At 49.8% G+C, this 14,632-nt stretch overlaps 4 protein-coding genes across 4 annotated transcripts; 1 reads left to right on the forward strand and 3 right to left on the reverse strand.

Annotated features, from left to right (window-relative positions):
• Positions 1–2,373: 2,373 nt before the first annotated feature.
• MYCFIDRAFT_195665 (uncharacterized protein) lies at positions 2,374–3,872 on the forward strand (the record flags this gene model as incomplete). The annotated part of the gene is made up of 2 exons (XM_007927112.1): positions 2,374–3,436; positions 3,502–3,872. 2 exons carry the CDS (start codon positions 2,374–2,376, stop codon positions 3,870–3,872), a joined length of 1,434 nt encoding a protein of 477 aa, XP_007925303.1.
• A 183-nt stretch (positions 3,873–4,055) lies between these two features.
• On the reverse strand, positions 4,056–9,176 carry MYCFIDRAFT_195666 (uncharacterized protein; the record flags this gene model as incomplete). The annotated part of the gene is made up of 11 exons (XM_007927113.1): positions 4,056–5,599; positions 6,130–6,170; positions 6,284–6,289; positions 6,541–6,704; positions 6,769–7,133; positions 7,355–7,368; positions 7,699–7,709; positions 7,772–7,831; positions 8,139–8,247; positions 8,826–8,925; positions 9,062–9,176. The coding sequence occupies 11 exons, from the start codon at positions 9,174–9,176 to the stop codon at positions 4,056–4,058; spliced, it is 2,529 nt and encodes an 842-aa protein (XP_007925304.1).
• Positions 9,177–9,818: 642 nt separating this feature from the next.
• On the reverse strand, positions 9,819–10,619 carry MYCFIDRAFT_124595 (uncharacterized protein; the record flags this gene model as incomplete). Its single annotated transcript, XM_007927114.2, has 1 exon — positions 9,819–10,619. A coding segment is annotated over one exon (801 nt), but the record flags the coding sequence as incomplete, so codon positions are not given.
• Positions 10,620–11,226: 607 nt separating this feature from the next.
• On the reverse strand, positions 11,227–14,201 carry MYCFIDRAFT_214822 (uncharacterized protein; the record flags this gene model as incomplete). Its single annotated transcript, XM_007927115.1, has 2 exons — positions 11,227–13,981; positions 14,048–14,201. The coding sequence occupies 2 exons, from the start codon at positions 14,199–14,201 to the stop codon at positions 11,346–11,348; spliced, it is 2,790 nt and encodes a 929-aa protein (XP_007925306.1). The 3' UTR covers positions 11,227–11,345.
• Between the last annotated feature and the right edge of the window lie 431 nt (positions 14,202–14,632).

A 14,632-nucleotide genomic window follows, 5' to 3' on the forward strand; every position in this document is an offset into this window, starting at 1 on the left:
TGCCCTTAGCCTAAGTACATACTAGACATAGCGGCGTTCTTAGAACTTTAGTATCGTATAAAAGATCTCGTATTATTCCATCAACCCTATTAGCTAGCTCTTTAGCACGTTCTGCGCTTAGGTGTCTAAACACTTTATATATCTTCTTAAGTGTTAATTGCCTCGGTAGCAGTAGACGTACAGAGCGTCGTATAGTAAAGTTGCCTCGCTATATAAGTTAGAAGAACGGATAACTTCGTAGTCGGCCTTCACTATCGATTAGCTATAATTTAGGTAGTAGGTTGTCGTTAACTCTACTCTCTATATCGAAGTAGGGCATATCGTTGTCTAGCCTAATAAATTTGACTAGGGGCTTGCCCTATAGGTTGTATAGGGTATTATCCATCTCCTAATGTCTAAACCCCTTATAATAGAACAGTGTTCTACTAGCAATATTAGTATAAAAGTTAGGGATATAGAGATATTCCTTTAGTTCAATTTCTAGGGGACTTCCGCTAGTATTCTTAACTATAAATAATGCTGTTCTAATAGTAAGGACTCGATTGTAGGTCGTTCTAGTAGCTACGGTTGCTCTCGGTAGAAGGAAGAGTGCTTTAAAGTTGAAACGGCTAGGGTAATTAATAATATTGCAGTTTAAGCTACTATTATATATTAGTCTATCGCGTAGGGTCTATTTGCCCTTATATACGATCATTAATATATAGGTGGTTAGATTAGCAGCTAAAGAAGCCGATTAAGGTAACGGATTATAGAAGTAGGCTACTAATAGCTTGCCTAAACTATTACCTGTACTAGTATTATCCTTATCGCGGCCCTTATAATAATGTTGCTTAGCAATCTTAATAGCTAGAGGATCCTTGTAGAATTTAGCTTGTCTTAAGCAGAAGTCCTTATTGCGGCGAAGATAGCCTTTATAGAACTTTAGCTTACTACGCTAATAGTTGTCCTTGTCCTTCTCTTCTACCTTATTACGTAGCCGGTAGTTAACTACTAAGCACTTGCTACGATTCTTATATGCCTTCTTCTTACTAAGGCTAGTAAGTTTAGTATAGGATTTAGGCGTACGGCGCTTGTCCTTATCTTTGTCTTTAATAGCACCGCTAGTAGCCCCCTATAGTACGGTATTAGAAGTATTATCTTTATGCTTATAGACTACACTAAAGGATGAGCCCTTACGAGTCGTTAAGGCACTAGCTATATTCCGAGCGTAGTCTCGTATTATACTAATTAACTAGTAGAAGTTGTTTACTATTAGCCCTGCCTAGTGTATTATATAGAGGCCTTTGCTATAGGTCTTGTCTATATTTGTAACTATAGTACATAGGTAGGTTACTAAGTTGTTAAATTCCGGGTGTTGTATACGTTTCATTGTCTTATAAAGGTTAAGCTATTCCTCGTACTAGTGCTTAGGGTCCTTTACCTGCTTAGAATTTATAAGGCGGTAAAGCTCCTTACTAAGGGCAGTCCTTTGCTACTAAGTATTAGGTACTAGCTTATTCTTTAATCGAGTTAGAATAAGCCGTATAGTTAGTACTACATTGTCTATATTAGGATTAGTAATCTCTAAGTAATAGCGAATGTCTATAGTTGTAGCTAGATATTTAATTGTCTTATTACAAGCTATCCTAAAGCGCTTAAACTCCGCCTTCCTTATATTAAAGTGTTCCTTAGTAAGCTTTGCCCTAGCCTAATATAGGGGGTTGCTTATAAGTTGTTCTATATCGAACTCCCGAAGAATAGGTTATACTAGTTTAGTAGGCTTAGTCGAATATAGATTAGTAAGGACCTAGGTCTTATATCTAGTTAGGTACGTCTTAGTTTACTTAAACTATCGATCCTATTCGTTAGGTCTATAAAGGATAATAAACTTGCTGCTACTAAGGCGGCTAGCTAATAAGAGGGCTATTATTAAGGATATATTAACTTTAAAGCGATTGTAGATACTTAAATAGTTGTTTTATAGTGCCGTTAAGACTATCGATTCGATTATTAAAGGTCTCGTAGAATAGAAAATTCTTTCCTACTATAGAAGTCTCTAATACCGCGAATTAAATCCGGGCTTATAACTATTACGTATAGCGCAGTAGATTACTTACGTAATACTGTATTGCCGGCGGTTGAATTAGCTTCGTTGATTGCCTATATTCTGCTCTATTCTATAGTCTAATAAAATACAATGAAAATTCTTCAAGCCAAGAAGTCACGTGCTTGTCATGTGACTGAGCTGACGCGTCACACGTCCAAAGCCATCGGAAAAACTGCAGGCATGGGTGTCTCGTGGCAATCCAATCCGCGTCTCGCTGATTGTCTTTGCCATCTGGAACATGACCATCTTTTATACGCTCAGGAATTTACTCCTGTCCTGACGCCAGGATGACTTCGGTAAATGGCGAAGAGCTGGCCAAGAACAATACAAAAGACTCCTGCTGGATAGCGATCAACGGTACAGTATGGGACGTAACATCCTTCCTCGAAAAACATCCCGGTGGAGCTAGCCTCATCCTAAAGCTAGCAGGTCAAGATGCCACAGAAGCATACTCAACCTTTCACGACCTGGAACTCGTAGAAAAGACATTGGATCCCGGATCTCGAAAAGGCAGCATAGATGTCAACACAATCCCCAAAGCTCAACCTCCAACCAAGAAAGATGTCGAAATCTCAAAACCCTCCCGACCACCTCTCCGTTCCATGATCAACCTATCCGACTTCCAAAAACTCGCAGAAAAACACATGACTCCTCTGGCATGGGCCTACGTATCCTCAGGCGCTGACAACGAGATCTCCATGAACGAAAACGCAGCAGCATACAGCCGCGTCTTCCTCCGAGGCAGAATCCTCCGCAAGATCGGGTCCTGCGATCTCAGCACAAAAATCTTAGGCCAGAAATCTTCGCTTCCAATCTACACCTCTCCAGTGGGATTGGGAAAACTCGTGCACCCGGACGGAGAATGCAACATCGCAAAAGCTGACGGGAAAGAGGGGATCATCCAAGTCGTGAATACTGTAAGCAGTATGTCGATCGAAGCGATTATGGACGCCAGGGTCTCGAAAGATCAACCTGTTTTCTGGCAATTGTATCTCGATCGAGATTTGGAGAAGAGTAAAGCTTTTGTGCAAAGAGTGGAGAAATGTGGTGTGAAGGCGATCTGGTTGACGGTAGATTCTCCCGTGACGGGGAATCGGGAACGCGACGAGAGATCGAAATCTGTAGACGAGTTGGAAGAGGAAGAGAATTTAGAGGAAGTCGTGAATAATATGAAGAGTGGTGGAACTGGAGTCGCGGCTTCGTATAATAGTTTTATTAACGGGGATGTGGATTGGGACATTATTCGATGGCTGAGATCGATTACGACGTTGCCGGTTGTTGTCAAGGGAATCATGTGTGTGGAAGATGCGGTTGCTGCGTATGAGCATGGAGTGGATGGGATTGTGCTGAGTACGTATATTGCCACTGAAAACCGCCTTGTGTGTGTGTACCTCGCTCGCTAATCATCGCTTCAGGCAATCACGGTGGTCGTTCGCAAGATACCTCACAACCTCCATTGCTCACCCTCCTCGAAATTCGAAAATACGCTCCTCACATCATGGGCCGACGAATGCAAATCTTTGTGGACGGAGGCGTTCGAAGAGGCACGGATGTCCTCAAAGCTTTATGTCTAGGTGCAAACGCAGTAGGTATTGGTCGGCCAACTCTTTTCAGCCAGGCTGCTGGGTATGGTCATTATGGAATTCGAAGGATGATTCAGATTTTGAGAAAGGAATTGGAGACGAACATGGCTTTCCTTGGAGCCAGGAAGATTGAGGACTTGAGTCCTGCCATGTTGAATACCAAGCTGCTTGAGAATTTGCTGGTGAGTTCGGCGAATCTTTGATAGATGTAGTAAACGGGGATGGGGAGACATTGCTTGTAACATGCAAACCAGAGTTCCGCTAACGTAGGTCTGCTCTATATTTATGCTCGAAAGGGTATCCTGCCAACAAAGTAATCCAACTCCTCGCTTGTACGCAACAATTGCTTGTGTCTAGACTGTTCTTCTATCCATAGAATCAAAGTCTCAATTGCGATAATTTTCGCAACCAACGTGGAAAAGCTGTTGCTTGCCTCGAGCATCCAGGACCATGGCAGTGAGCCTACCACCTCCAACGCACCCGGAGTCCAAGCCTTTAGACCATCGATTGATCTGCAGACCAGCTTTGCTGTCGTGGCCGTAGATAACAACTTGTGGGTGAAGGCTGTTCTTCTTTTGTCCGAAAAAGTTTTTCCAAAAGCCAGTGAACCAAGTATCGGGCTCAGTTTGAGCAAGCATGTCGGAATCGGGTGCCTCAAAGCCGGTCAATGACAGCTTCTTGAAGATGCGATCATTGTACCAGCACCAAATATCATACCAGGGCTTTGCGTTCTTGGATGGCGCTCGCAACGCGGATGGGACGTGCGTTCGTCTATTAATCGATCGCATGTTCATCACAAAGTAGGGATCTTGCTTGTTGAGGCGTACTCCAGGCACAAGTCCTGCATGCACGACCAGCATATGCTCGGTAATGGGCGAATTCGATTTCCTCGTAGAGCCAGATGCCATAGGTAGAGCCGGGATGTGCAGCATTAGGGGCATTGCTTGTAAGTATTGGAGGTGGTGAGGTTGCAGCTGCTTGACGAGTGCAATATCCTTTGCCTTCCCTTTGCTTCCAGTGGCCTCTATGTCGTGAGCTCCTGCCATGTGAAGCTTTTTGGCCACGTGAAGCAGTCTGTCCTCATGGTTGCCGCGAACACTGGTAGCATTCAAGCGAATGAGTTCGTCCAGCACGCCGACATTGTCTGGTCCTTTGGTGACCACGTCTCCAACCAGTATCAGATGGTCTGTCTCCTCATTGTAGCCGGCCTTTTGGAGAAGCTCTAATAACTCCTTCTTGCAGCCATGAATATCGCCAATGAAGACCAGCCTTCTCTCTCCGTTTGGATCGCAGTCACCCCCAGGTAGCAAGCTCGACTCAAGATATTGGATCCTAACCATGTCCTTCTCGCCATGACCGCCTTTCGCGATGCCGTAGGTGCCACCTTCTTGAGAGACAAAGCCTTGCTTATAGGCCCATTCCTCGGCTAAGCGAGGCTGAATGAATCGGGACCATATATAGTAGGAAGCTGTAGCCAGCAGTATGAGCAATGCGATCATTCTGCGGAAGCGGCGCGAGGCAGAGAGGTGGCGGAGGCTGTTCGGGCAGCTCTTGTCGTCGTCCAAGTCGCAAAAGCCAAGATGTCGCTCGTCGTCTGCACCATATAAATCTGCGTCGTGGTCGCCGGTGTCCTTCTCACTCCGCCAGCGATTGTTGACTTGGTTGATCAAAAGTTGTTTCTCCTCCCCGCGCGGTGACGTGGTAACTTCGTATGGCGCCGATCCATCAACCACCGATGTCCTGTTCCTGTCCTGTCCTTTCCTCTTTGATTCTTCTGCCAGCAGCCTTGCCTTGAGATCGGTCAGCGACTCTTCGTCGTCCTCACTGTGCCTCATATCGCCTGCTGCCTGCTGCCTGCTGCCTGCTGCCTGCTGCCTGCTCCCCGAGTCTGCAAATTCCGTAGAATGGCGCAAAATGACGAGCGTGATACCTACGCGATAGGGAAGCTCAGGTGAATACGCTCTGCATTGTGAAGAGTGCGAGCGAGCGAGCAAGCAACTACCAATACGTGGGGGAATGCCGCAAGGGAAAGTCCGTACGTGACGTTTGAGGAAGGCAGCATCTGACGCAGAGCACGTGGCAGGAAACCACGCTTTGCCAGAAGCAGGATCTGAGGTGGAGTCATGATCATCACCTTGGCTTCACTACAGTATACTGCCAAGCGTCATGAGCTTGGATCTTGAGATCGCAAGACAAGATGGCTTACTGTCCATCGCCAGCCTTTCGTCAGCTCAACAAATCCCGAGCTCACTGGACCACAAGCTGGTCCGGCGAAACTAGTCAAAACAAAGAGTGCCACCACGTTGCCGCGACGGCCGGAGCATTGCTCATAATGGCGCTGATGAACGTCCTCCGAGGAAGCGTCCGACCAGCAGGCCCCGGAATGAGGCGTCGAGCATTGCATGGCTCTAGTGAGCATGCGGACGAATTACCGTCATCCAATGATGAATCGTGTCTTACTCTGCGCATCTACATTCTCAGTGCTGCCGAAAGATCTAATCCTGGTCGAACGTGTGCCATACACAACGATTGTCCATTGTACCAAATCTTGTACACTGCCAATGATATGACCTCAATGCTAACATCTACTGCTATTATACTTGGCCAAACTCACATCCTACTGTGGTAGATCAAGCAAACCTGTTCCTCCAGTAGATCGCGTTGAAATTGAGTTGGTACCATATGTAAAAGAGGCGGGCTAGTCGTCACGAAGACCGTGAACGCAGAAGGCGAGGTGAAAGAAGGTGCATCAGGCTGGACAGATCCGTCGTTTGCCTGCGAATGGTCATGCGATGGGCCCGCGGGAGGAGGAGACTGTAACAGCCAGAGAATGTCAGCTAGGCCATACATTGGGCGAGCGAAACTACTCACCAGAGGACAGCACACAGTTGAAACTTCAGAAAGCTCGAGTACTCTTTTAGTAAACGAGAAGATTCTTCACGACCGTATGGCGGTACAAGATGCAGGATCCTGTTCCGAGAGCGTTGCTTTTGCATCCAGCAGTCTTCTTGCACAAACCAGAGCATCCCGTTCAGCTATTATTATCTTTAAAGTAGGTCGAGGACTTCAAGACGGCGATACCCGGCTTGGGTTTCCCACCTGGGCAGTCACGCAGCATAGGTCGATGGCCGTTATGCATGATATGTCGTAATACGTGAATGATTCGCTCGGATCCTGCTTGATCTCTTTCGTGAGAGCAGCAGGATACAAGTAGCAGGAAGTGGAATCGACTGCGAAGCTTTTACACAAGCTGGTCGACTCGCTAAGAGCGCCGCATTGCGCTAGAACTTCAAGGCTTTTCTGCGAGGAGCCAAAGATAGTCGGCAATATTCGTGTTCCCTTGACGCCGCAAAGATTAGATTGTCGTTCGATCAGTTCTCCTTTCGCGGCGGCGTCGACTCCTGACGCGAAATCTGTAGCCAGTGATGCAGCCACAGCCACGAGCGATAGAACTTGCATGTTGGCTGTGAAGGAATGTTGCATAAAGTTTGCCTTGTCCTCGAGCATGAGAAAGGCCTCGCCCTCTAAGCTTCGCCCCTCGATAACCTCGTTGTGGCGAGATCTACACTCTCCTCCTTACATCAGGCGAGGACTGTGCCGTGCCATGAATGCCATGATCCCAAATTGCTCTCCCGCGACCCGTCTCTTGGCATTCATGTCCTCTTTATGTCTGAGACCGGCTCACGTTGGTATCCATGACTGCACCAGATCGTTCAGACCTGTCTCCTGCCTATAGATTCCAGCCTGTTGCATGGGAGGACCAATCGTTGAAACTCGGTCCACAGTCCGCGTCTCATGCCCCAGCGTCGAGCAGGCCTAGACGCAACGGCAAGGTGAGATCTGGCCTTGGCGGAGAATGTATAAGCTTCAATACTAGCAAAAGCAGGGAGCTTGCCGGTCTCCAGTGCGTTCCGGCACTAGACGCGAGGGGCAACGCGATTGTGGTATCGATCATTGCTACCATTTAATCGCACTACAAGTAGCTTCCGGGTATGGCCCCGGCGCCAGATAGTGCTGGGCAATGCATACCAATCCATTGCCTGGGATGATCGATCCAGAATAAGCCATTGCACGGCGAGGAGAGGTTGAAAGAGTATCACACCCAATCAGCCCCGACTCCCGTCTGCAATTGGAGGTCGTAGATCAGACGCTGGAGCTTAATCTGTTCAGTGTGTGTATGTGTTGTGGTGCTCCGATCATGGAGGGGTGCATGAGGATCTCGCAAGTGAAGTCTACACGACTGGTCCATATCTTGAGCGATATGCCTCACGATTAGTCTCAAGATCGAAGTCCATTGACCAAGGCTTGAACTGTCGCGGCCGTGGGCACTCGGTCCAAACGACCTTATCTTCGCTGATACCCGTTCGGGACTTGCTTGTTGTCGAGGCAGAACATGGGTCCAAAGTGGCTAATGTGACTGGATCGCTCGGGACATAGATCCTGTCTAATCGGGGCAAACTCGAACTAACGTTGTTCGTAGGACGGCCGCACATGCGGTTGACGCTTTTGCCACATGCCTTGAAAACGGGCTTCACGGTAGGGATGGTGCCGAAAATGATGATGAACCAAGTCTCAGTCCTGTTCACGGTTAGCACATGGGCATGTCGATTGTAGAGACAACGCACAAAACCCAGATTACGTATCTAGCATAATGACCGTAAAGCTCCAACACTGCACCTAGCGACACCATTTTGAGGATCCCGGCCATACCAGCGATAATGCCTCCGCCCAAGATGCAGCAGACGCCGATTCGGAGCGGCAGAGATAGCTTTAGAAGTGGACGAATGATGAATATTGCTGGATAGATAGCGAGTGAGAAGTCTGAGGCTGCGCCTACGCTCCCGGAGATATATCCGAACTTGCGGTTGAAGAACATCAAATTGCATGTTCCAGGCACTGTAATATCCCAGAGTTTCCTGACCGGCGAGCATTGATTCAACATGATTATCAAGTGCGCGGCCAGGATTAGTGCTTGAATGGCTCCAATAGCGTACAGCAATATCTTCCATGGCCGATGTATCTGCCCCTGCAGGGTAAGGAGGAGAGCTATAACAGCGAATCGTCCGAAGATCATGCTTATTAAGGCGGTCAACCCCGAAATTCTGGGATGGTGCTACTGTAAGTCACTGCGCCCGCGTTCAGACCCAAACACTTACACTGTAGGCAGAATGAGGGCCCTCAGACCTGGAATAATGTCGCCAGATTCCGGATGGAAAGTATCTGCTTGGCAATAGCCAACCGTGATCGCAATTTGAGCTGTGAATGCGGCAGTCTGATCAAGGTAAGCAGTGTTTCTCCGTGTAGAGTAGAAGACTTACGAGTGCTACAGTCACCCAGAAGAAGTCCCATCTGATTCCTCCAAAGACGGCAGAATGCTCTCTTGAATGCTCACGCGAGGCGTAGCAAGCTCTCAAGATATAGAGCGTCGTGGCGATTCCGGCCCATGTCCAAGTGACGGCCAGTAGTACGTCGCCGCCGTTACCAAACAGGAGTCTGCTGAGCGCCATGGTGACACTTCATTGAGAGAGGACCGCGCAGCGGGAGGTGGAGACTCGGTTGAATCTCATCTAGAGCCTAGAGGAGCGGACAGGAAGTTAGAAACGATATGCTGAGAATCTGACTCGATTGAAGGCTCGGCTCCAAGGTGGTCCAGTGGTACTCCATGCTCATGTAGATTGACGCAAGGCATACCATGTCCAACGGAAGTATATGTCTAATTGGCAGAGCGGATGGTGTATTATATACATCTCGAAATGACTCCATGGCGGCTCATTTGGAGCCCAAAAATTCACATCGTAGGCAGCGCACTCGGTGGGACGATTCTGCTCAAACTGATCTCCGACGACAAGTGGATGGAAACACGGAGAATGAATGGTGGCAGAGAGTTGACGGGCATGGGGATGATGGAGTTTGGAAGCTTGAAAGATTGAGGCCTCGGCCCGTCGGCAAGGGTCAAAAGCTGCCGTGTAAGGAACGTGGACACAGCATAGCTGTACGGGCAGTGGTGTCGTGGCACGACGGACATAAGCAGCATTTTGCCTTTCCACGGGCTCCTATCTGATCCTTGGCATGTGCCCGACATCCAAAAATTGCCTACTCGCCTTCCATTATGGAATGATTATTCACGAGACACTCCTCTGACTTCGACCTCACAACTTCGCCTTGCCCTTAGCATTCCCCTTCTCCTTCTCCCACTCCACGACCCTCCTCAAGCTCCCCTCATCCTCCCTCCTAACCCGCTCCTGGATCTTTGCTTCCCTACCATGTTCATCCCCCCAATTCTCACGTTCCAACAACTCCACCGTCTCCCGCCACATCTCTCTCTTCAACTCTCCATAAACACTCCTCCCCGTCGCCCCAGGCTGCGCCTTCTTCACCAACATAAACTCATCCACCAATTTCAACCCCTCCTCAACACCCCCAAGCGAATCCACAATCCCCGCCTCCAAAGCCTCAAGAGCCTTAAACCGATACGCCTCCAAAACCATCTTCCTCAAAACCGTCCCGTTCAATTTCATCCGAAACACAGCAGTCATAGGCGGCCTCAAAGGAGCTCCCAACTCAATCTCATTCAGACACAAGTACCCTTTATGAGGATTCATAATCCTATAATCATGCATCATAGCCAACATCAATCCCCCAGCAAACGCATGACCATTAATGACCGCGACCGTAGGCATGGGATACGTTAAGAACCTTTTCCACAAAGCATAAAGTCGATCCGGCATGTAACCTCCGCTAAAAGTCGCGTGCTCGATGTCCATGCCATTGGAGTAGAATTTTGGGATTGAGGAGGTTGTCATGACGACGCCTGGAGGATAGCGATGTTGGATGATATCGAGGGCAAGATGTAACGTCTTGCAGAACGCTGTAACGAGACGGTTGTCCGGGGCGTTGGTGAAAGTGAGGAGGTAGACCTTTGGTTGTGGTTCGGTGCAGATAATCTGGCCTTTGCCGCCGATACCAATGTCTTTCTCGCCTCGGATGGGAAGGTCGAAGAGGATTGACGAGGGAGCAGGTTTGGCCATTGTATCGAGATCTGATGAATTGGAGATATTGATCGATGCTGTTTCTTTTGATTTGTTTCTGAAGCCGTGAAAAGTCTCAGTCTATAGCTGATGTATCGAATCTGTTGCGTAGATATTAGTGTACTCCAGCTCTCTTCTGTTGCGTTGCCCGAACGAATGGATAATTTATTCCCATTCGGACTGCAGCAAGCTGCGCTTAGCAGACCAATCTAGATTCAGTTGATGATTTATTGATGGTGAAGGTGTCTATTCTTGTACATTGTGCAGGTGTGAGAGCGTTGACACTGACACATCGAGACATTTGAGTTTGATCACGGATCAGCAACCGAGGCAACCGCGGATTTGGCCGCCTCCTGCCAGTCTGATCAACATCAGTGCAAGATTCAGGAATCAGAATGCACAGCAAGCAATAATAGCGAAACGAAAGCCATTGGAGAGTCCGAAGAGAACTCCTTGTATGAGAGTCTGAGCGAGACAGACTCTCTACACGTACTTTCTACAAGAAGCATTTGTCTCATTGCACCTTCCGCTTGGGAGTGCCGTCACTGTTGCATGTCACGGCTGCGATAATACAGAAACAGACTAGGACCCTTCAACGCCTTCGCTTGTATGCATTCACTTTATAAATCGAGATGTTGGTTGAACCTCTCAATCGGTCTCAATGCTCCAATCGCCGACCCACTCCAGATCCTTGTCGCCAGCTGCAAAGTCCCATCCGACGATGACCTTGTTCTGGCTACAAGCAATGATACGTCGGGTGTCGAATTGCAGCTTGAAGACACGATTGGATTCTCCCCGCTGTACTTGGCCGTGGACATGGTGATGGTGGTGGTGGTGGTGGTGATGATGATGCGGTTGACCTGGTTGTGGAGGAGCTTGCGGCTGAGCTGGGCCAACAGGCTGAGCAGCTGCTTGAACTTGGCCTTGCGCCGCTTGAGGTGCGGGTTGCGCTGCATTCTGTGCAGCCTGACCTGGTTGAGGCTGCTGCCCATGAGGTTGTGCAGGTCCGGCCTGCGCTTGCTGTGCATTGGCTGCTTGATTTGCGACGGCCTGAGTAGCAATTGCAGCATGAGCATTGTTGTGAGCGGCAGCGGTATTTAAGGCATTCAATGCCTGCGAATGTTGCTGCTGACCGGCGATCACCTGAATATGCTGATTGAGGTTCACTTGGGCCGCTGCCATGGCGGTGAGCTGCGAGTGCGGCAGACCGTGACCTGGACCAACAGCGGGCTGGGCGAGGAGTGCATTGGAGATTGCAAGGTGGCCGTGAGCCTGTTGCAGGAGCTGTGTCGGGGCGTTCTGCTGCTGACCATGTTGAGGAGCGGCTTGAGCATTGCCATGGTGCAGCGCGTGCGGAATGCGTGCGGCGTTTGCTCTTACACGTCCCTGCACACCGAATTGTCCTTGATGCAGGCGTTGATTTGGCTTCCACGTATTGCGCTTGCTGGGATCGCGCTTCCAGATGATAATGGTCTCGTCGTAGGAACCAGAGACAATCTTGGCCCACTTGCTGCCGCCTCCACCAGGTGGAATCTTAGTCCCATAGCTGAGCATATCCTGAGGACGGCTCGAGCCGGCGTTGCGTGGTCGGCGGCGGCGAGAGACATCAGCTGGTTGCATGCCATTGTCCAATGCCATCAAGAAGTTTCGGTCAGCCATCTTTGCCTCGTCGAGTAGTTCCTCATCGGTGACAGTGTCCATATCGCCAAAACGAGCCTGGACGGTGCGCACAAGATTACTGTGGCCGTCCAAGCATGCGACTTCAGCTGTAGTCTCGAAGTCGAAGATTCTGACCGAATTGTCCGATGAACCACTGACAATGCGGCGACCATCGAACTGCACACATGCGATGCCTTTGGTGTGCCCAGTATACGACTTACGATGATTCGGTCCCGGCTTCTTGGTGTGTATGTTCCAGGACTTGATGGTGCGGTCTCCAGATGCGGACACAATAACATCTCCGTTGATCTGAACAGCATTGACTGCGGCTTGGTGGCCCACGAGGGTGTCCAGCTGGGTATATGCAGGAATAAGGTCATATTCTCTCAAGTTGAGATCAGCACCAAGGGTTTCGATGACCCGAGTGGGAATGATCGGATCATTTTGAGGTATATCATGTCTGTTCCAGATCTTGATCGTCTTATCTTTGGAGCAGGTGACCAAATAGCGATCGTCGAATCTCAAATTGAGCACGCTTTCCGTGTGGCCATTCTGGATCGTGCGGATCATCTCTCCCGTCGAGAACTTCCAGATGATGATATAGTTGTCACTACCACCACTCACAATGATATCATGCTTTTCGTCTGGTCTCGGGTCGAACTGCAGACACAGCACGCTGGCCGCATGTCCGATCAGCGGGGTACCTCGCATGCGCTGAGTATTGAGATCCCAAATGCGAATGGTCTTGTCACGTGAGCCCGAGACAAGGTGATTACCCGAATGCTGGATAGTGTAGACACATTCGGTATGGCCTTCGGCTTCATGTTCCGGATGTGGCAGGCGGAACATGGTGTAAGTGCCGGTATCCCAATTGCGTTCCAATCGTCGACGCTGCTTATAAAGCCATGGCCAACTGATCTTGGTTACAGTACTGCTCTGGTTCTTCTGGGTGTTGAAAACGGTAGGCCTAAGCTGGACAAGGACTGAGCTAGGTTCCGTGGGGAAGTCAACTGCCGAATGCACTGCAGGAGTTGTTGGTCGAGTATCGAAATCCATGAGAGCGTCCTTGGCGGAAATGGTGGTTCCTGGTATATTGCCATTCGTGGAGCGTATCGTGTTTGCCGTGGGCTCAACTCCTTCCATGCTTCCGGACGCGTCACTCTGATCTCCATCTACCGGGTCCACGTCGGCGGTGTTGCCACTGCCGGCGGCCTGGGTGGCTTCACCCTCGCTGAAAGCTTCATCTCGCGCCCTCTTACGGCTGCTCTTTCGCTCTAGGGAGTGTGTTGGTCGTGTGTGGCCTGTCTTGAGAATCCGCTCCGCCACCTGTACACCCTTCTTCGTGGCCAAGTCCCCCATTTCTCGTATCCTAGCTCGGTCGACGCGCCATCCTTCGCGTCCAAAATTGTCATGCCACAACTGTTCATCCTTGGCGACCTCTCTCCAGGGCCGCGAGACCACGGAAGCAGTCAGAAGTTCCTGGGCGGTCAGATGTGAGAAGACCTCGAGGATGATTTCGTGGGGTAGGCGCGCGACTGGATCGAAGTAGACCAGCGAGCTGATCTTTTCAATGAGCTCATAGAGGGATTTTGTGGAAAGGGTGTGCAGTAGCCTTTGTATGAATTCTGTGCGCGAGTGTCAGTATAACATTCTGTGCGAGATATGGCCGAGCCATCGCCACGACTACTCACCACTTCGTGAGCCTTCACGTAGGGAGTAGGCCTCGGGCAAAAGTTGCTCCAGCAGCGGATCATATGTCTTTTGTTTGGAGATGCTATCGCAGCCGGGCTGGCTGTTTGTTTCTTCTGAGAAGCCCTCGTCGAAGGGCGGCATTGTGCGGTCCATGATGGCATACGCGCTGCAGTCTGGAGCAATACGGCGAGGATGTTGATGTTTCATGCGCAGCGTCGCGGATATTGGCGGCAGCGAATGCGTCGAGGTGGAAGTAGTAGTGAGCGTGTGCAGCGGGCGGGCGGGCAGGCAATGGCGTGAGGCTCTGGAAAGGCGCAGATCAGATGTGGCCAGCGGCAGGCAGCGTGGGTCGGGGCGGTGCGGTGCGGTGCAGTAATAAGAGATAGAGTAGTGTGCTGCGCGACGCTGCGACAGCGATATGTTCTCGTCGAGGCTCGCCACTCCTACTGCACGAGGCCGATTGCAGGTCGCAGGTGTTGATGTCGGGCCTGGGGCAGTACATACTTTAGCCACAGTCTGTGCTCAGTTCGACCGGTCGGCTTGTGAGCCCGTTTGGCGCTAGCAGCCGGTGCACTGGAACGGAA

The sequence above is a fragment of the Pseudocercospora fijiensis genome, assembly GCF_000340215.1.
Source record: "Pseudocercospora fijiensis CIRAD86 unplaced genomic scaffold MYCFIscaffold_3, whole genome shotgun sequence".
NCBI lineage: Eukaryota > Fungi > Ascomycota > Dothideomycetes > Mycosphaerellales > Mycosphaerellaceae > Pseudocercospora > Pseudocercospora fijiensis.